Source organism: Ambystoma mexicanum, chromosome 7p (genome assembly GCF_040938575.1).
Source record: "Ambystoma mexicanum isolate Mex_15411 chromosome 7p, UKY_AmexF1_1, whole genome shotgun sequence".
Classification (NCBI taxonomy): Eukaryota; Metazoa; Chordata; class Amphibia; order Caudata; family Ambystomatidae; genus Ambystoma; species Ambystoma mexicanum.
In genome coordinates, this window is record NC_090939.1 from 608684794 (window position 1) to 608706445 (window position 21652).

General features: G+C 49.4%; 1 protein-coding gene across 2 annotated transcripts in view; it reads left to right on the forward strand.

Annotated features, from left to right (window-relative positions):
- JADE3 (jade family PHD finger 3) overlaps positions 1-21652 on the forward strand; it is a 566198-nt gene that overhangs the window by 540007 nt on the left and 4539 nt on the right. Inside the window, exon 11 of one of the 2 annotated variants that reach the window (XM_069636618.1) lies at positions 16764-16823. The exons of the other annotated variant lie outside the window; for it this stretch is intronic. Coding sequence (XP_069492719.1) covers positions 16764-16807 — 44 coding nt within the window. The 3' untranslated portion in view covers positions 16808-16823. The remainder of the gene's footprint in view (positions 1-16763; positions 16824-21652) is intronic. 2 annotated transcript variants of the gene reach the window in all.

Here is a 21652-nt window from a genome sequence, read left to right on the forward strand (position 1 = left end):
GTCAGGCTCAGTGGTGGGCAAGAGTTAGAGCTATGCCCCAGGGGTAACGTGGTGGCCTCCCACTGCTCATGGGGCTCGGAACGCAGGCAATAAGCCCACATTACGAGCTCCCAGGTTGTCTGGGAGGCCCATGACACCCCCCTATGCTGTGCTGATTTGGCTTTGTTCGCAGACTTCAAAAACTGAATGCCGGAGAATTCTACCTGCCTTATTACCAAACTATTGACTTCCTTTTTCCTTGTCACAGAAGTAATTTACTCCCAAGTGTTTAAGCATGGAAGTATTTTGATTTCTAGAACAATAGACTAACTTCACAAATTTTGCACAAGGATATTTTATGACTTTCTCTCCGAAGAAGTTAAATCAAACGTTGCACACAAATACTGTATAAAAAGCATAATGTTCAGCAAAATATCCACGATAGTACTTCATTTTCAGGACCTTTTGTCCTCAGAGGTACAACTTTCTTCCTGTCCTCATTCTTCCTTAGGTGTGTAATGGGTGGCACCTGCACATTTCGGTTAAGCGGTTGGTCCCACTAGTGCCTGGGTTCATAGTCAAAATCTATTTTCAGTTTATACATATTTGAGTATAAACATGGATGCACGCATCACAGTGCTAAAGTGTTTCAAGCAGAACTATGTAGCACACTTGTTCTTAAAATTTAATCTAGTTATTATTCTGGTTTTAATGTGGTTCCTCCCATTGGCATTAGATAATTGGATATGTCATTCGGAAAGAGTCATTTACTCCAGTTGGAGGCAGTGCCGAAGTAAGGGGCACCTGATGCACGCCCCAAAGAAGAGCACTGCCGAACAGGCACTCCCCTTCTTTCTCTTCTCAATGCGCTTTTTGCACTCTGATCAGGTCGGAAGCGCAGTTCGGACCAAATGAGTACTCGGTTTGTTTGGCACCCTTTGGATATTTTTTCGTCCCAACTGTCATATTTTTGGGTGGCTATCTCTCAGTTGCTTGTTTCCTGCAGGTTATGCTGGGGCTATCAAATGCATGTTTCCATTTTACTGCTGGGGCTGAGATGGTGTCTGGCTGCAGACCTGGAGGGGTGCCCTCTAGAGCCGACAGCAGTGTGTACGCGACCGAGGACCTGAGAGGCATTAGTGCTGCTGAGAGTTCAAAGTGCATTACAAGTGGCTGCGTTATGCTACAGACCCTGTGATCAGGTGGAGATTGTCTCCATTGACTAATGTACTACCTTCTGCAATGGAGAGCAGGTAAGAAGATTGCTTTGGGCAAAGGGAAGAGAACACTGCACTGGTATCCTCTGACGTTTGACACTGGGTAGCCTTTAGAAAAGCTGGTCTTTGGATGGGTGAGTTGCAGGTATCTCAGTTCCCACAGGTTCTCTCCCCCACCATTCAGGCCATGTACTTATCCACGACTGGCAAGGAAGGGAGCACGCGGCTGTTGAGTGTATTTTTTTGTATTTTTGTATTTAGTTTATATAGCTCTTTAGATTAGGACTAGATGAGAGCAGGGGGTGGGGAGGAAGGAGGAAGGAGGTAGAGAGGGAAAGGAAGAGCAGTAGTAGGAGGTGAGGCATGAGGGGGAGGGAGAAGAGCAAGAGGAAACCAAGGGTGCTAGGGAGGTGAGTGAGAAAGATAAGATTTGAGATTTGAGTGTGCCCTGTGTCATGGTCGAGAGGTCACCAGACAACATGCAGCTATGATTCATGGGTCTCCATGATAAGAGAATAAGTCAAGACTGGTTATACATGGTGGCGATCGTAAACAAGAAAATGAGTCTGAAGAGGACTGTAGGGTCAGCCTTTCCCTTTATCCCATGGACTTCACTAACTGGCAGTCAAGAGTTGCTCAGTTTAAGTGGTCCAAGTGCTTCTTTTTGGCGCTTGTGTTAGATCACTGGTGTTTCATCACACTAGTCAGAATGTCGTTGTCCATAGGGGGTGAAATCACTACCTCCTCTCTTGATGCTCTGGCTCCTCAGCACTAGGGCCTGCCATTAGATTCTTTTGGATATTCTCCTAGTCTTCGCTGGGCCTGGAAATCAACTGGCATAGCCTTGTTGGTGCTAGTTGCTGACCATGCCACAGACTCCCCCAGCACTTGGGCCTCGAGCATTCTGACCTACCCCCTGTCCTTTGAATTCGACACCTTGTTGTCCTTAAGTGCCTTGTCCATCTGGCATGCTCTCTTCTGTGCCCTTTTCAAGTTGGACCTCCTTTCACTCCTCAATAAAACAACTCTGCTCTTCTCCTGCCTTATCATCTTGCTTTCTTTGAACTTCTCTCAGTCCCTTTGCCAGCAGAACTGGTTCTCCACCCCTCCTCTTGTTAGGTTCTTAGCCCCCAACCTTCCCCTGCTTTTTTTCCTCCTCTGACTTGGCTGCTGTCTCCAACACCTTATCACCTTTCTTCGCCTCCTCTGCACCTCTCCCCAGCTCCACTTTATCCCTCACTGCTACCCTGCTTTGCCACCACCTCCTCTGCATTTCTAGACCCCCACTGTACCACGTCTCCCAATACCGGCTCCACCACACTTCCCATCACAAGCCTTAATGCAGTCCTGTTTTAAAAATACTTTTTGCTAGTAAAACGCCTTTGCAGAAATCTGTATTTTGCACTACTCCCAGTGTAACACTGACTCTCTTCACCCTGTTAAGTTAATGTAGCAGAATTTCCCAGCGTGTTTGCTCCTGAAAAATGAGAAATCAAAAGTTAAGTGGGGGTCGGGAGGGGGGAGGAAAGGAAAACAAAAAACATACCAGAGTCCCCGGCGGGGGGGCGATGGCAGCTTCTCAGCCGTTTGGAGGCTCGGAGCGGGGATAGCCCCTCTTCGAGCCTCCTCATTGGCTGAGGGGCTGCCATGCCCCCTGCCAGAGAACAATGGCAGTGGAATCCTGGCCGGGTGATGACCCGACGAGAGCCAATCAGAATGTATTTTACATTCTGGTTGACTCCCGCCGGGTACTAATAAGAGAACTTTAGTTGTACATTAAAAGTCTGGAATAGATTGTGTGTTTATAGTGGATTTAAATCCAGCGTGATGTAGATATACCCTATGCTTGTCGCACCCCTGCATCATCTTTCTACCTGTGTCGTATCCATCAATTCTCCAGCATGGGGTCTGGCATGGATTCACATACTCATGAATATTCCTTCGGGCTATGAATCCTCTGTAAAAGAAAAAACGTTTCACTTTCACTTACAAACTGTATTTCTCTTTTAAACCAATCTCTGTCCTCTGGGTCATACTGTCTCCATCCAGTGATGGTCCTCTCCCTAAGCCCCTCCACTGGCAGCCAAATTCAGATTTTTCCTGCACGCTTTAGTGTTGGGAGTCCTTGTTAGGAAACATTTCTTAATTGTGGGTAATTTTCCTTCCATGTGGCAACCCCTGAACTTTTTGCTGTTGTTTTCACCATGATCTAGACTTTGCCAGCTAAGTGTAGCCTTCTGCCGCACTCCTCTGGGCTTTTGCTCCATTCTTAGGGGGAAACTGACATGCCCTTAAGACAGTCCGTACTGGGAAACGTTGTTTCCTGTAGTTCTTTTATCATGTTGCAGCTTTCGCGCAACATGACACGAGGGCAATGTAAGCTAAGTTACTGCTCTCTTGGGTCTCTAGTCTTCTAAAGGCCCTAGATACTCTCTTTGGATTGTTAATGAACGGTGCAAGTGAATCACGGACGGGACTGGTGGCAGCAATCGTTTCTTTGTGTTTTTGAGCTCCTTTTGGCGTTTAAGCGCGTTTCTCGCGCTTAGCCCAAAATGGTGGCCTGGCTCCCAAAATGGCCAGACCACGAGGCTCTTTGTCCTGCCCGCTGACCGTCTTGCCCCCTTAAGTTTCCCCAGGTCGAGCCGACCTGGGGCCTTCCTTATTTGGGCATGTACTTTCCCGCGAAACACAGATGCTTTCGCGGGCTTCTACAGGCCTTGTGTGTGCCTCCAGGATATGGGCTGGGATGTCTGGTCCCAATACACATCCTGGGTGCCAGAGAGTCTAGTGTGTCGTGAATGCCTGGGACCGCCATGGTCCGTGATAGGTCCACGTATGGTGTGAGTGTTTTGTGAGCAGATCTCCCATTGGGTCCCCTCTGTTTTTGGCGCGAAGGGAACCGTGGATAAGAGGAGGCTGGAAACGCCACTACCCGTTCGATCTCCTGAGTTCTCACGAACGAAGGAATACAGGAGCCAAGTATCCTACAACTACGAGGCTGAACCGAGGAATCGCTGGTGACCCGCTGAAGGACTGCTCCTCTGCACTGCTGTCGCTTTGTGAAACCCTTTCTACCTCTGATCGAACGAGAAGACCTGTACTGGTACTTCGACCCCTTGGAATAGTGGGAACAACTATTCTCGGCATCTTCACCATCTCCTGCACATAAGCCTTCGGAAGTGTCTCTGGGCCATCCAGTGGACTGACCAGCCTACCCAGGAGTCTTGCTCTGTAACCGCCGTCAGGTTGTGTTGTATTACGAGTCCCTGCCACTCTCACACGATTCGTACACTTGGCATTCCCAGGTCTGAAGTGAGCAGTGTACATTGGGCTGAAATGCACACGCCCGCTCCGTCGCCCTGCTGTGGTGACAAACTGTGCGGGTTCACTGCGTTTGGGACATCCTCAACTCTACTTCTGCTGCTGCGGAATCTACACGACGCCGAGACGTCCCCTGCTCGTATCTGAACCTGCCAGCACTGAAACTGACACGGAGAAGCCTGGGTCTGCCTGCATCTGGGACCGGTGAGTAGCATCGCTAGGAACTGGTCGCCCTCCTGCAGTAGCCCATAGCTTTTCCCCGCTGTGTCTAACAGCACGCCTTTCCGTACTCGCGCTCTGCTTCTGCCCACAGTGGAGGCTGCGCTTGAGTCGCAGAGCTCTGTTCATCTTCATTTGTACATCGAACTGAACTGCCTGATTCCCTCGAAGAGACTCCCCTTTGCCCGTTGGCACCAGCGTGTGCAGATACTTTTGAGCACAAGGCTCCACTCTTAGGGCTCGGACTTCCTTTTAGTTAGACACAGTCCGCCTTCAGAGGCACCTAACTATTACTCGCACTGCCTGTTTTCCTCCCCATCTAGGTGGTCTACACATTTTGTGCGTCTAACTCGTTAGACTCGTTGGTATTTGTATATATATTGTATTTGATTGTGATGTGTTGGTTTACTTGAGTTTTATTATGATTTCTCGCTACGGTCAATGTTACAAAGGCCTTGTAATAAATGTGTCTATATTTTGAATATAACACCTGCTTGGAGTAATTTGTAAGTGTCCTTGCTTTGTGTGCTCATTGCCGGCTTTCAGTCACCCTCACCCCTCTTGAGACCTAGTCTTGACCGCCGCGATCGCTACCTTGATTGGTCTGGCTTGTCCAGAGGTTACCCTGTTCCAGGAAACTAGGCTGGCCTTCTGAACCTCTGCCCCTCCAGGACAGAGTTCAGAAATCCATCTTAACAGTCCTCGAGTTTGCTCTGCGAGCTGCTTCATTTTTTTGTGTTTCCGATGGAAACAGGTTCCATTATTGTTCCAAAAGAGCATGTGTGCTCTCTTCTCCATTTGCCGACATCAGGGATCTGTTGTTCGTGAATTTCAGCACCCCTCAAAGGCGAAGATCACCCACCGACCATGACCGAGGAGAAGGAAGAAAGATCCCTCTTCAAGTCCTGCACCAATTGTGGGCTACAGAATGTGTTTGATGAAGACAAGCAGCTGCAATGCCTCTACTGCCTGCACCCAGACCACAAGGAAGGAGAATATGAGATATGCCTCGGTTTCTCCAAGAAGACGGCAAAGGATGGGCACAGTGGACTGGCAGTGTGGCTAAATGCCAAGCCCTCTGCCCCGTCATCCGAGCAGGGTAACGCCTCACCCAGGACCGGCCTGTCCAAGGAGCGTTCTTCTAAGTCCTTTGAGGGCACCTCATCCATGGGAGCCCAAGACAATGCCAAGAACCGTAAGTCCGGGTCCAACGGGGTTGCCGCAGAAGCGGGTCCCACGGTGGACAGGGCGCGATCGACATTACCCTAGCCGGCAATCGAGCGCCTCCTCGACAAGGAAATCGTCCAACCCGGCTAAACTGTGAGAAAAGCCAGAGACGCCACGGACGGAGGAGAAGGCCGAACTGCCCAAGAAGGCCTTATCGACACAGGATACGACTTCATTCCTGATGGAGCTGGCGGCGGCTGCTCTCATGAAGGGTAAGGGGGCGGACCCAGTGAAGGTAGCCCCGCGGCACAGAAGGTATCCCTGCCCCCGAGGCGCGGAATTGCTGCAGTGACTTTGACAAAGTCTGCTGGCATGTGGGTCCAGAGTCTGCCGGGCCTAGAGACCCAAGCTACTCCTCACTGATGACGCCCAACGTCTCGTCAGAAGAGATGTGACCTAGCAGTTCGGGCTGGACTGCCACAATGACGACGGCTTTATTGTCAGAGCGGGCGGCGGGTCCCCGCAGCTTAGGGCATCCCCACCGGATGTGGTGGGGCGTTCCATTCCATGATCACCAGAACCTCTGAGCTATTCCAGCTTGTGCCTAAAATAAAAAAATTAAAAAACAGGAAGGAGAGTACCGAAGTGCGAGGCCAAGAGGAAGACGATCATGGTGGTGCCTCTTCTGGGCGACGTGTGGGAGGAGGGCCTGACCCCCTTGAAGAACCCTTCCACGGCTCCGGCCAAATGGGATAGGCTGGAGAAGTAGTACCGGGTGCTTGAGGTTGCAACCATCGCCAGATTCAGTGGTTACAGCGGCCTGGAGGACACGGTCTGCTAACCCATCCTCATCGTCTCCAGTCCCTCCATACAGCGAGGGGAAGAAGATGGACACCATGGGAAGGAAGGTGATATACACCTCAGAGTCCACCATCAAGGCGGCCAACGCACTGACCATCCTAGCCAGGTACGACCGGGAGCTGTGGTACAAGCGGGGTCCCATTTTTGAGTTCCTCCTGATGACAAAAGGATGGAGGCAATTGCTCTCTTCCAGGAAGGGACGCTAGCGTTGGATCACGCCATCACAGTGGCGCTGGACATTGCCGACACAGGGTTCGGGCAGATGGGGAACGGTGTCTGCCTTTGTCGCCAAGGCTGGCCACACATTTCCGCCAGGAGGGCCAAGCAAAGGTACTGGACATGCCTTTCAACGGAGACAACATTTTCGGGAAGTCGACGAGTCCCTACAGGCCATCGAGGCGGATACAGAGATGGCCCGTTCCCTGGGCACGCTCCAGCAGCACTTCTCTTCTTTTTGCTCCTCCAGAGGAAAGTCGAGCAGGTCTACAAAAGGTTTCTCCTCCTCGTACCTTCTGCCTTCCAGATCCAGAACTCGGGAAGCCTACAGAGGCTGTTCCCATGCCTACGGTGGGGGAGGACAGCTTTGCCGTCGCTGAAGCAAGCTTGAACCAACCAGAATGTCGGGCCCCCACCCGTGCACGGCAGTGGGAGGCCGGCGGACTAGGTTCATCAGCGAGTGGAGAAAGATCACCACCGACAGATGGGTGCTGGACGCTCTCGCCCATGGACATAACCTTGAGTTTCAGCGCAGGTGTCCATGGATCCCTCCGGTGGCCCGTTGGGAGCAGCACATCCCTCAGCTCTCGGAGGAGGTACGGGCCATGCTGCGAAAAGGGCTGATGGAGCTAGTTCCCCAGCGACTCTCGGGGTCGAGGGTCTATTCCAGATACTTTTTGGTAAGAAAGAAGACCGGGGGCTGGAGGCCCATTCTAGACCTGCGATGTCTGAACAAATACCTAAGCCCCAAAAATTCAAGATGGTCACGTTGCAACATGTGCTTGTCCAATTGGAAAAAGGGGACTTCTTGATGTTGCTGGACTTGGAGGATGCATGCTTCCACGTCCAAATTCACAGGAAACGTGGAAAGTGCTGGGACAGCACTACCAGTTCAAGGCCCTACCTTTCGGCTTGAAGTCGCCCCCCAGAGTGTTGACTTGGTGCCTGGCACCGGTGGCTGCCCATCTGCATCTATGGGGTAAACACGTATACCCATACCGCAACGACTGACTCACGAGAGTTGGCGGTCAACACACAGAGGCGACCGTCCAGCTACTGACTGATCTGGGATTCTCCATCAACTATCCAAAGTCCTGCTTGACACCATCGCAGAAAGCGCTGTTCCTAGGAGCCAGACTCAATACGGTGTCCTGCCTTGCAGCACCCTCGGAGGAGAGGGTAGCAGCCATTCAAGGGAAAGTGCAGCACACACGGTGTGAACCATAAAGTAATTGCTCAGCATGATGTCCTGCATCTACATTATCCGGCTCTGCAGGTTACAGATGCAACCTGTTCAGGAGTTTCTGGACGCTCGCTGGATACAGGTGTCCGGAAGCTTCGTGGATATGATCCTGCTCGACGAGTTGTTCCATCGAGTGATTCGGGTTGGGGTGTTTGCTCCAACATCGCCTGCAGCACGTGATTTCAAAACCATTGATACCAGGAGACGGTCACCACGAGACGGTCACCACAAACACTTCCCTGGAAGGCTGGGGATCCCACACCTGGCATCTGCACACCAGCGGCCTGTGGCTGCCAGAGAAGGATCTCCATATCAACATCTTGGAGCTATGGGCAGTGTTCTGGATCCTCAAGTCATTCCTTCCATCTCTGAAGTGCAAGGTGGTGAGGATCTTCACGGACAACACCACCACAATATTCTACATTAGGAAGCAGGGGGGCACCCGATCCGCAGCGCTCTCCAAGGAAGCGCAGGACTTGTGGCGCTGGGCCATCCGGCAAGAGATGTTCCTCTTCACCTGGTGGAAGTCAAGAACACCATTGCAGTCTCCCTCAGCAGGGAATTGTGCTCCTGGCACTAGTGGGAACTTCGGCAGGACCAGGTGGACGCATCTTCAAGTGGAGCAGGCCCCTGATCAATCTGTTTGCGACGGCGGCGAACTCCAAATGCCAGATGCTTGCTAGCATATTCCACCAACCGAGGAGCCTGGGGGAACGCCTTCTCCTTCCCGTGGCAAGGCCTGTTTCTGTACGCATTTCCTCTGTTGTCTCGCCTGCTATGAGTCATCAACACACTAAGACAGTGCTAATGCCGGATGATACTCATCGCCCCGGCATGGCCGAGGCAGATTTGGTACCCGGACCTTCTCAGCCTGTCCGCGTTGCCTCCAGTCAAGCTGTCAGTGGTTCCGAATCTTCTCACCAGAGACGGATGGGCAATCCTTCACCACCACCCTGGATGGCTGAACCTGAGGGCTTGGCTCCTGCAGCCATAGTTTTGGAGGATATGAGTTGCCTGTGGACTGTAGGGAGGTCCTCGCCAGGGCGTCGTCGACTTTGAAGTCCTACGGTCACAAGTGGAAGCATTTTGCTACAAGGTGCCGGTCCCAAAAGATTACCCTTGAGGGTCACAGGCCAGTAGATTCTTCCATACTTGCTATCCTTGGCCAAGGCCAGAATGGCGCACGTCTTTATCAAGGTACGCCTGGTGGCTATCTCCCGCTACATCAGGTCGCCAGGAAGATCTTCACTTTGGTCTCACCAACTCGTCAAGGAGTTTCTCAAAGGACTGTTACGATCTTTCCTCCCGGTGAAGGCTCCTGCCCCAGCGTGGGAACTCAACATGGTGCTGACAAGTATCACAGGGGCCCCCTCCGAGCCTATGCATCAAGCCTCTTTGAAGTTCCTCTCGTGGAAAACTGCTTTCTTTGTGTCCATCACCCCTGCCAGCAGGGTAGGTGAGATCCAGGCCCTATTGAGAGTGGTGCTGCGGACACATCCCTCTTTTATGGCGAAGGTTCCATCAGCATTCCACCTCAACAAGCCTTTGGTGTTACTTGTTTTTTCCCCGAAGCCTTCGTCAGCGGCTGAAAGGGCCTTGCACTCGCTGGACGTTGCTCATGCCCTGAAGTTCTACCTGCACAGAGTTTTCAGAAGACTTCTCAACTGTTTGTGAACTTTGGTCCTGTGAACCATGGCAAGGCCTTGTCCAAGGCTTTCATCTCAAGGTGGTTCTCGGCTGCATCATTCACTCATCCGTTGGCGAACCGACCGCTGCCTGGCCGTCCAAGAGCCCACTCAACCAGAGCGATTGATGCAGCGGAGGCGTTCTTGTCTGGTGTGCCCCTGCTGGACATTTGCAGAGCGGTTACGTGGAGTTCCACGCACACCTTCACGAAATTCTACTGCATCGACAGGGATTCCAGGGAGGAGTCCAGAGTCGGCCAAGCATTGCTACGCTACCTGTTCGCTTGAAGTGAGTCTGTTCCAGAGGTAAGAGTTGATTACTTCTGTTGAGCCTTGCCACCTCCTGTGGTTGTGTAATGTTGTACTGCTATGTATTCGTTATTCATGACCATGTGAATCCATGCCAGACCCCATGCTGGAGAAGAAACAAGTTACTTACCTGTAACTATTGTTCGAGGGGATTGGTTCCTCCGACGTATTCCACATCTATGACAGATAATCACCACAGCTGTGCTGTTTCGGAAAACATTTTCGGCGTCAATGACATCGATAAGCTGTCCTCCAGGGCCTCCGTCGAGCCAACGTCACCGGATGTTATAAGTAGGACGCACGACGCCCGTAGCTTCAGTTCCGTTTTTTCCGCGAATGTGTCCGCTTCGGAGATCTCGGCGCACCTCGGTTGTTCTGTTCTATACTGTTCTTCGAACTTGGTTTTTGTGAAGATTATCATGTCTGTCTTCTTCCACCCCGTGGTCGGGATTCAAGAAGTGTCAGGCCTGCGGTTCCAAGATGTCGCTTACGGACCCGCACGACGCCTGCCTCTGGTGCCTCGGTGAGGACCACGCCACGGATGACTGTGACGATTGCCATTCGTTAACGTCGAAGGCCTTGCGGGAGAGGAAGAAGAAGCTTTCTGTAGGTAGTGTTTCCAAACCCCGAAAGTCGAAATGCACTGGGCTTTCGACCGACGATTCGTGGGGCGACTCTCCGGTCGAAATGCACTGGGCTTTCGACCGACGATTCGTGGGGCGACTCTCCGCATCGTCAGCGTAAGTCCAGGGGGTCTCGGTCCCGGAGTGGTTCCCGCCATTCCTCTGCCTCTTCGAGGTACTCGCGGAAGCGCCATCTCCGGTCGCCTTCCTCGTCCGAGGACTCTACCCGACATCGGGTTGCTTGTCCCAACAAGCATTCCTCTCCTGCGGAATGGGATGCATTTCGTAAGGAGATGATGGTGATTTTTGAATCGCAGGGCTCTGTTCCGTCCGCGCCTTCGAAAGAAGCCGGCAGGGACTGTGCTAGGGCCACCACTCGCACGCCTTCGGGCTTGGGTGGTTGGTGCGATCATCGGGATCCTTCGAGATCCCTATCGGACAAGGTGGATCGCTCTAGCCATGCCCACTCCAGGTCCAGGTCCCGGTCCTCGAGACCGTCTGAGCCTGTGAGGTCTTTTAAGAAGACGTCGACGCTATCAGCGCCATGTCCGTCGAGGGGCTCTCTCGAGGCTCTACCTCCGAGGAAGCCATCGACGCCATTGCCGCCGAGGCCGTCGAAGGACACGCTCGGGGCACCGCCCTCGAGGCCTGTGTCGAAGCCATCGTCTACGCCGATTCCGTCAACGCCTTTTGAGGAGGCTTTGTCGGAGGTAACCCAGAGACCGGTGGACACCCCGAAGAAGGCCCTGGCCAAGTCAAAAAATGTTTGTCCCCTTTTCTGTGCCCCCATTCCAGCCTCTGGATTATATTTCTGAGGTGGAGGAAGGGTCTGATGAAGTTTTGGTTCCGGATGTGGTTTCTGATGAACTATTGTCTGGTCATAGCCAGATGGATGACCTGCGTCAGTCGTTGCACGACGCCAGTGGTCTGGACACCTCTCCGGAGGTTGAGTTCGGTAGGCCTGAGCCTGGCACGCACGCCGAGTCTTCGTACCGGCGGCTCATGTCTAGGGTGTCGGAGTACTTGGGGTGGTCTGCGCTGCCAGTGGATTTTCTGCAGGATGACCTGACAGATATCTTGGACCAAGGTCCACCAACTGACCCAGTACTGCCATTCCATATGGCGTTGCAAAGAAGGGTGGCGGCGGCTTGGACTGATACGGAGAGTGTCCCGGTAGTGGGAAAGTTGTTGCTGAAAAAATACCGCCCAGCCAGTGGCGACCCCGGCTACTTGTCCATGCACCCTACTCCGGAGAGTTTGGTGGTGCAGGCGGCTACGGCCCCGGCAAAGCAGGCGTCGTACCCTACCATCCCTCCTGATAGGGACAGCAAGCGTTTTGACAGGGGGTATGGCTCTGAAAGCAGTCAACTCCGTTTGTGTCTTGGCACGTTTCACTCACACTCTGTGGAATTGTGTTTCTTTGGCGGCTGAACATATTCCTGAAGGGGAGGAACGGGATGGCTTTCTTGCCCTTGTACAGGACGGCAAGGATGCCATGTGCGAATCCGTTCATTCGGGTCTGGAAGTGGCAGACTGTCAGCAGGTCCATGGCGGCCAGCCCCGTGATGCGCAGATTTGCGTGGTTACGGAAGTCTGGGTTTGCTCCGGATGTCCAAGCCTGGCTTCTCAACATGCCCTTTGATGGTGACCATCTTTTTGGCAGCAAGGCTGACGAGAGCCTTGAGAGGTTGCAGACGGGATGGTTTCCTTGCCATGGTCCAGTCAAAGGGGCCACCGTAGGAGTACCTGAGGTGGAAAACGAGGTACTCGAGTTGCCAAGGCCGCTCGGGCTGTTGACTCTTTGCTCTCAGGCAACGCCGCTTCAGCTCAGTCATGAGGCCATGTCCCATGGTTCTCCGGGTTGATGGAAGGCTTTGACAGCATCTTGCAGAGTGGCGCGCCATTACTTCAGATGTGTGGGTTCTGGAGATCATAACCCATGGCTACTGTCTTCCTTTCCGGCAGAGGCATCAAGACAATCCACCGGGGAATCTCTCTTTGAAGAGTCCGGGTCCGCTCCTTGTGCAGGAAATTCAATCCCTGCTGGAGAAAGGCGCCATAGAACTGGTGCCTGTAGCGGAGAGGAACAAGGGATGGTATTCCCCCTTATTTTTTGATTTCCAAGAAAGACTGGGGATTGAGACCCATCATGGACTTGCGCGGTTTGAACAAACTCCTCAGGAAGGACAAGTTCAAGATGGTTACTATTTCTCAAGTCTTCCAGGCCCTTCAACTTCAGGACTGGTTGGTGTCTCTTGACCTCAAGGATGCTTATTTTCATGTGCCGATCCAACCGAAGCACAAGAAGTACCTGAGGTTTGCGGTTGGCGACTCGCACTTTCAGTTTCGGGTCCTGCCGTTCGGATTGACCTCCGCCCCGAGGGTCTTCACCAAGCTCATGGTAGTGGTGGCAGCGCACCTCAGGAAAGGGGGGGGATTCACGTCTACCCCTACCTGGACGATTGGTTGATCAGGGCGCGCTCTCCCAAGCAAGTTCTGGATCATCTGTCAGTCACCTGCCACTCCCTCCACAAGCTGGGCTTCTCCCTCAACTTAAAGAAGTCCCATTTGACACCAACTCAGAGGCTCCAGTACATCGGAGCAGTGCTCGACACGTCCCTGGGGCAGTGTTTTCCTCCCCAGGTGAGGGCTTGTCACATTCAGCAGATGGTGCTCAAGTTTCAACTTGCCCAGACTCTCCCAGCGTTCGAGTTCTTGAGATTGCTCGGCGTCATGGCATCCTGCATTCTTCTGGTGCCAGAGGCCAGGTTGCGGGTGAGATCTTTGCAATGGGCACTCAAACTCCAGTGGTCTCAGTCCTCCGGCAGGATGTCGGACCCTGTTCTCCTGGAGATCTTTGCCCTTTGGGGGACCCCTCAAGTGGATCTCTTCGCCTCCAGTGTCAACCGGAAGTGCGAGAGGTTCTGCTCGTGGGAATTTCCTCCAAACGGAGCCTTAGGAGATGTGTTCGTGGTGGAGTGGTCATTCCCACTGTTGTACGTACGCGCTTCCTCCAGTCCCTGTCATCCCGCAAGTACTGCGGAGGTTACGGAGGTTCGGTTCCCGGATGATCCTCATTGCTCCGGCGTGGGCCCGGAGGACGTGGTACCCGGACCTTCTCAACTTGTCCATCTGCCCTCCACGTCGTCTTCCCTACCGAGACGATCTGCTCTCACGGGAGGGGGGGGTCAGGTTCTCCATCCAGAGGTCAGGTCCCCTCAACCTTCACGCTTGGTTTCTGAAAGGTTGAGGTATAAGGATTGGGACCTCCCTGAAGACGTGATGTTGCTTTCGGCCAGAAGGCCTGCAACAGAGTCCCTGTACCGTTGCCGTTGGAGGAAGTTCTGCGACTGGTGCAGGGTTGAGAATGTGCATCCTTTTGCATGTGAAATTCCCATTGTTCTGTCTTTTTTGCTTTCTTTGGCCCACAGGGGCCTTCAAGTGGGTACCATTAAAGGTTACCTGGCGGCGCTGTCCATATTTAAGCGCTCGTCCGAAGAGTGTTCCTATTTTAAAATTCCTTTAGTTTCCCAGTTTCTGAAAGGGCTCACTAATGTGTTCCCTCCGTCACCTTTCCAGGTGCCCGGTTGGGATTTGAACCTTGTTCTCAATTTTCTGATGGGTGTTCCGTTTGAGCCTTTGCATTCATGCCCTTTGAGACTGTTAACTCTGAAAACTATATTTTTAGTTGCGGTCACTTCCGCTCGCAGAGTGAGTGAGTTACAGGCACTTTCAGTTAAGCCACCCTTCACTGTGTTTCATAAGGACAGGGTTGTCCTTAGAGTTCCTCCTTCTATTCTTCCGAAGGTGGTGTCGGAATTTCATTTAGGCCAGAAGGTTGTTCTTCCGGCATTTTATCCTCCTCCACATCCTGGTAAGGAAGAGGAGAGGCTCCATAGGCTTGATCCTAGGAGAGCGTTAAGCTTTTATATTTCACGCATGTCCCGGGTCAGAGTGGACGATCAGCTCTTTATGGGTTACGCTGGAAAGCGTTTGGGACAGGCTGTGACGAAACACTGTCTCGCTGGATTATTTTGGCTATCTCTGAGTGTTACCGCTTGGCGGGTAAGGACCCACCGGTCGGCTTACGGGCCCATTCTACCAGGGGTATGGCTGCCTCTATTGCCCTGCAGAGGGGTGTTCCTATTCGCAACATCTGTGATGCAGCCACCTGGGCTTCAGTACATACTTTTGTACGTTACTATTCCCTCGATTCCATCCGGGGGGCAGGATCTGGCCTTTGGCAAGGCGGTCCTTTACTCCGCAATTTGATTGGGCATGCTAAATTTCTGTTTTCTAAATTCTTTTCCCATCTCCTTGCATTGGTACTGCTTTGGGAGCCTGTTGTAGATATGGAATACGTCGGAGGACCCACTCCCCTCGAAGAACAAGTTACTCTCTTACCTGGTAACGTTCTTTCGATGGGATGGTTCGACGACGTATTCCATATCGCTCCCTCCCAACCTTCCCTGCTACAGGATTTCTTATGCGATTGCAGCTTACGTTTACACAACTCTGTGTGTCAGACTGGCATTAGACTGGTGGCACATGTTCTGGGAAAAAACTACAACTGAGGCAATGGGCGTTGTGCGTCCTACTTATAACATCCAGTGACGTCGGCCGTCGGAGGAGGTCCTCGAGGACGGCGCATCGACGCAGGGCGCAGACGCCGAAAATCTTCCGAAGCAGCACAGTTGTGGTTATTACTGTCATAGATATGGAATACGTCGTCGGACCATCCCATCGAAAGAACGTTACCAGGTAAGAGAGTAGCTTGTTCTTCTCCAGCATGGGTCTGGCATGGATTCACATGTGAACCCTCCTTCCTTCCCCTCTGCAGCTCTTCTTGATCATGCTGCCACTTTACGTGCTTATCAAATCTGAAGATAGCTGCCGGGGCTTAGAGAGAGGACTGCCATTGGATGGGGGCAGTATGGCCCAGAGGACAGTGATTGGTTTAAAGGAGAAATACAGTTATAAGCGAAAGTGAAACTGTTTTTCTTTTACCAAAGATTTCCAGCCAGACCACAGTGAATATTTGAGCATGTGAATCCATGCCAGACCCATGCTGGAGAACAATAGTTACAAGTAAGTAACTTGTTCCTTTTGCTGAATGGTAGCCGATCCTTGCATCTCATTGAACCATTATACTGTGCTTGGGTATCTGACAGAGAACCATCACATCGCAGTCATGTGTTTCGCGAGAAGAAAGCCAACTGTACAAACAAATGTACTTGTTTATCATGCTTGGACTGTGAGAGAAGCCCAATGATGCAATTGCTTAAGTTGGGCTTTAGGGATATGTTTTTAATTTGTATAAAATTGGACCCTATTCCTTTTTGAAAAATTCGCCCAGTATCCGTTTCCCATTTCCTCCTGCATGTCAGTTCAAGGTGTAATTTATTAGCGCCCATTGCCTTGTGTAAAGCTGAGACTGCACGGGGAACCGTACCAATTTCCAAGAGCATGTTCAGTAATGCAAACTCCTTGGCCTCACCTGGGGAAACCTGCCCAGCAATCGCAAGTCACCTTAATCGGTTTGGAGAATAGTAGAAAGTTTTCCCTCCATACTTCAATGTTCTTAGTTGCGGTTAGTGAAAGGTAAGTGCATAGTTTAAGGCAACACCCAGCAGAAGCACCCACTCCAAAGACAGTCTCTCACTGATTGATGCTCATGGACCCCACAGCCACTCAAATTCATGCATCTCGCACTCCGTATTACACATTTATCCATGCAGTGAAGGTACCACACAAATGTTTTTCTTCAGCACCTGTAAAGCTCTTTGGTTTGATGTATTCTGTGTCTTGGTGCAGCCAGTATCACAATGAACGTTCTTTACCAGCGTGGCCATTGGTTAAGTGCTGACAATTTAATTTGCATGCTAGAATTTTTATTGTTAAAATGGTGTTTTTTCCTTTCCAGTTATAAAGCCACATAATGGGTTATCGCTCCTTTGGCATACATAATCTGGCTTATAAAGAGGTAAACCTGCATTTCATGGCATGAGAGGTTTGACACACCGTTCTGTTTCGATCTGTAACACGTTCTTAAAAATAATTGTTCTCCATCAAATTACTTTTTCGATCTCTTGTCCCAGGCGGTTGATCACTTGCTTCTGCAGTTTTCTCGATTTACTAACCTCTCTTCGCAATATACCTCCGTGGGTCTTGATTTTGTATTCAGTTTACTAATTGTGAGATCTGGGGCAGAGGCGATGGTGGCACTGGTGCATGTTGGGTTGGTGATGTTGTACTGTTATTCGTGATTTTAATTCACTTACGAATCTGGTTCGGTGTTCTATGGTAATACTTCAGTCTGTGGCCGTGTTTATAGCAGGAGAGAGTGATGGCAAGAGTGAAAGCCCCAAGGTACTGTGCCTGCACTAGCGTTACATGAAAATGACTTTTCTCGTTTTACCATGAAAACATGCATGTATGCAGCTGCTACTCTTATGAAGGGTTTCCTTTAAAATGGAAGAGAATTTAAGAATTATGGTAAACCTGTATTACTCTGCCATTCGGCATTGCGCTGGTCTTTCTTCCCATTTCACCTTTGATAAAAAAAAATTACAAAACTGGATCCAAGCCAGGTTATTACTAAAGCAGGTCTCTATTGTAAAGTAATGATATGTTGTTTTACTCTTAACAGTTGGGTAACTGTGCCAAGCAAAATCAATTTGTGCACAGCTTCAACCAATGCAGCTTGCAGAGCCGTTCCTCTGTTACAAAGTCACGCGTTTTGCTTGCACTGACACTAAAGAGATCCTCAAACTCGCACCTCATTCCGAACACATCATTAGTTGCCATTGAAGACCGTACCATGGTATGGGAGAATATCCATCAGTGAACTGCTGCAATGCAAACAAGTTACCAGGGTGAGCAGAGTTCATTTTCCCATAATTGATGACTTGGTACAATGTAAAAGCATAGTAACATAAGTTTCTATTAAAAGAACATCCTATCACTAAAGGATTTATGGGTAGGTCTGTGCAGATAAAGCGGCCATCTGAACTGCCGCAGTTTATAGTGACTGTTCAGTTGATATTTGCATTTTTTTTAAATGTACGACTATTGTACTGGTATGCCCATTTTAATGTTCTGGAGGTTCCATTACCACAACCACAATGGCTGCTGTAGGCTGGATATGTGGTATCCGTATCCGGGTGTTACCTTTTCTCCCAAAATGAACCCAGAAAATGACCAGTTGACAATATTGAAAAACCAGCTTCTGTTTTTCAGTATATTTTGGACTTCCCTTGTTCTGGTCGACCGGTTTCAATGGCACGTGTCTATTATTGGCCGCCTTCTTCAGGACCATAAACGCAAAGCTCTTGAAACGGTACTCAACATGGAGTTAAAAATGAGCCAAAACTATTGCTTTTGTTTGCTAGTTAGGACCTGAACAGCTCAACTACTTGCGTTAACACTGTGCCTGATGCTTCCGAGGGACAAAACGCTCTACTTTAATATGGTCCTTCTTTTTTAGGAGTACTATCCTTCGGTGTAATTACCCCCACCTGGTAGTTGAACTACTTTAAATAGACTGTCTTGCTTGTACATATAGTTGAGCTGCTGACCAAAGTTGATTGTAGACTGCCAGTGTCTGGTCACTTTCTGCAGGTGGCTCTAACTAGCCCTGAAGGAAGTAGAGCCGCCTGCAGAAAGTAACCAGACACGGATAGTCTACACCTTTGGTCAACGGCCCACATATATTTGCATGCAAGACAGTCTATTTAAGTAGTTCAACTGCTAGTTTGGGAACCCCACAACTTAGCTTATTGTTTCCCCTTTTTCAGTGCCTGACGCCACATTGCAGTATGCATTGTCTGTGGGCCAAACTATTTTCCCACTTATTAAGGTGGGATTGTCTGTGCCCTGGAGATGATCTAGTCCCCCACACATGGGGATAGCCCGTGACCCATTTTCCTTTTCACTGGGATAGGCACATTTTCCTTATTTTGGCCCCCTTTTTGTTTTCTTTATTCATGGTTCGCCGTCCTCCCCTACGCCTCTTAAATGTGCTTGTCTCTGCCCTTTCTGCTTGTGAGTCTGAGACCATGAAATTGGACAGTCAGTATATTGTGCCTTCATTTAAAGAAGCTTTGTGAAAATGAGGACAGGGTAGAGTAACAAGGTGGATGACTCTGAACAAAAGATATATTTACACCTTTGCATAAGTGAGGACACGATTGGAAACCCAGGAGAAGGGATGCCAACACTTACTTTAAAGGCCTGGGGTTTCATGGTGGTCTTGATTTCCAGGGGGAGTGTGTACCAGTGCAACTTGGCAAGGAAAGATGATTTGAATAGGAAAGATGATTAGGCTACCGAGAGGGGAGCTGTAGACTGTGAAGTAGCGGTGACCAAAAACTAAGCTTTGTGGAACCGCTCCTGGAAGAAAGGGTCAGAGTAATTCATGTGATGTAAAAGGACTGATCTGTCAAAGTCACAGATTCTTTCACTTCTTTCTTTTCTCTTGAATGGTCTGTTTTTATGCGAGGTAGGTGTTGCCGGGGAGGAGGGGGCTCACTTGTCAATATAACCTCCCTTGCTGTTGATAAAAGCAACAGACTTGTTGTGGGAGAGACCTTGTTGAGTTGGGAGCAAGCAGGATAGTAGGGGAGGTGCGGGGGAACCAATGAGTCACAAACTCATTTTATTTTTTGGGGATGACAAGTCGCATCAGGTGTAAGGAAGTGAGAACATTTTTACTTTTCACTCTAGCCCATGCATGTCTGAATATATATTCTAGCTAACTGCTCTAAAAGCACTAAATCGAGCTGTGTTGGTCAGGCAATTCACTAGTTTTGGCAATGTTCTTTTAAGAGAAGTTGCTGGATCTTCGATTGAAGGCTATTTAACTCAAGATTTTGTAATGCAGTAGTTTCATTGCTTGTGAAGTTCCTTGCTTAAGAGGCACCAGTTCTGGGGTAATTTGAAATGCTTTTAAATAATTTGAGGTTTGGTACCTCTAGTTCTTTTTGTACAAGTGTAAGATTTCAAAAACTAGCAAGTAGCAATTTTATTACAAGAGATTTTCAGCTGTATGGCATTTGAAAAAATAATACGCCTTGCCTTTTGCTAATTGTGGACTCCAATTACTCTTCTCTTCTGGCTTTCAAGATTCTAGGGAAATCGCTCAATGACGTTATTTGGACAATTGTTTGACTATTTTCTGATCTTACGTTGGGCTACTCACTTTGCACCATTTTTCATAAACCCTTACAGATTAGGGCTCATTAAAAGATAATTCCATTTCAAGCTGGTGCTCCTCCATGTAATGTAATATCCAAATACTAGACTGTTTTTAAGACTAAGTCTATTGATTAAGATTCAGTACTCCAAAAATAAGGTGATATATTTCAGGAAATGATATGCACTCTTGTGTGTTGGACTCTATGTATTAGCTAGGAAACTACACACACCAACACATGAATACACTTATATCTTTCTTGGTGCTAGACACTGGGCAAGATCAATATTTGTTATCCTCACACAAACGCTGCTTGTCCTTCTGATCTTGGTCACGTATTTAGCTTCCCTGTCATTCAAGAGTCTCGGAATGGAGTAGTTTCCCATCTGGAGAGGATTTTGGGTACTCGTCTTGAGATATCCCAGCCCTAACTTGCCTTGGGTGCTTCAAATTCTTTCTTATTAATATGAAATGAAATCATTTTATATTCAAAGCCGTGGGCTTGGTTGGAATGCTTATTCCTAAATAGGAGGAAGATGGTCCTTCCCTGATTTGTAAAGAATGAGTCCAAGATTGACTTACAAAGTGTTGCCTCGAAGAGAATGTTTTGTCATACAATGGGGTAAGTCCCAAATTCCAAGTCCTCTGTCACCCTTACATACCATACCATACCATGCCAGGAACACAATAATTGTGATGTTAAGAAGATGTATTCTGTAACTTACTGTTCCAACGTCATTCTTATTCATGAATGGCTGTCTTTCTTTGTGGGGCTTATGCATTTTGTAACTCAATAAAAAAAAATGAAAAGAAGCAGATCATAGAGTTAATGACCAACAGCGGATTTGAAGGGGGTAGAGGGCTACATTGAGGGTTGTGGGGACTGGAAGCCATGACCCATCTAAACCATACAGTAAGGGGTAATAGTATGAATTAATTTGTGGAGATCGGAGTACATTCCAAGGAGTATCGAAGGGATTTCTACAATTCATCAGCTTAAGTAGAGGAGCTACTTGAGTACTTGTCACTACAATTATATAGGTGGGAATTGTGAAAAAAATCGATTACTTGATTTATAAATGGGTACTGAAACTGAATGGCGGTAGCCATCCAACTGTGTTCATTAATAGTTGTAGATTAGGTAGGTATTTACAAATTGTGTGTGTGTGTGTGTGTGTGTGTATATAGATATATTTTTTTTTTAAAAAGGCAGTGGGGTGAGCCTGTTTCATTGTAAGGCAGTCATGTTGGGGGCGGGTGGGTTCTCTTTGGTTCCTACTTGGGGATGTACAATAGTTTAGCTGTAGAGGAAGGAAGCAAAGAATGCTATTTGTAGAAAGCACAGGTGAACACATTTTAAACAAAAGATATTCTTTTGGGAATTTGAAAAGTAGGCAGCTGCTTGGTGTGTTGAATTGCATCTGGTGATTGACTTTGTTGGGCTAAAGAGACATTGTGAAGAAATGGAATAACAAAAGGAAATCTACCAGTACTGGATGAGGGGAAGGTATGGATTATTGATCATTCGCACCCAGGGAAGGGTGCTCAGACAATCGAGTGGATGAAAATGCGGCCATGAACAGTGTACTGCCCGCGTTTTCCAGCCACCCAAGGCCCTT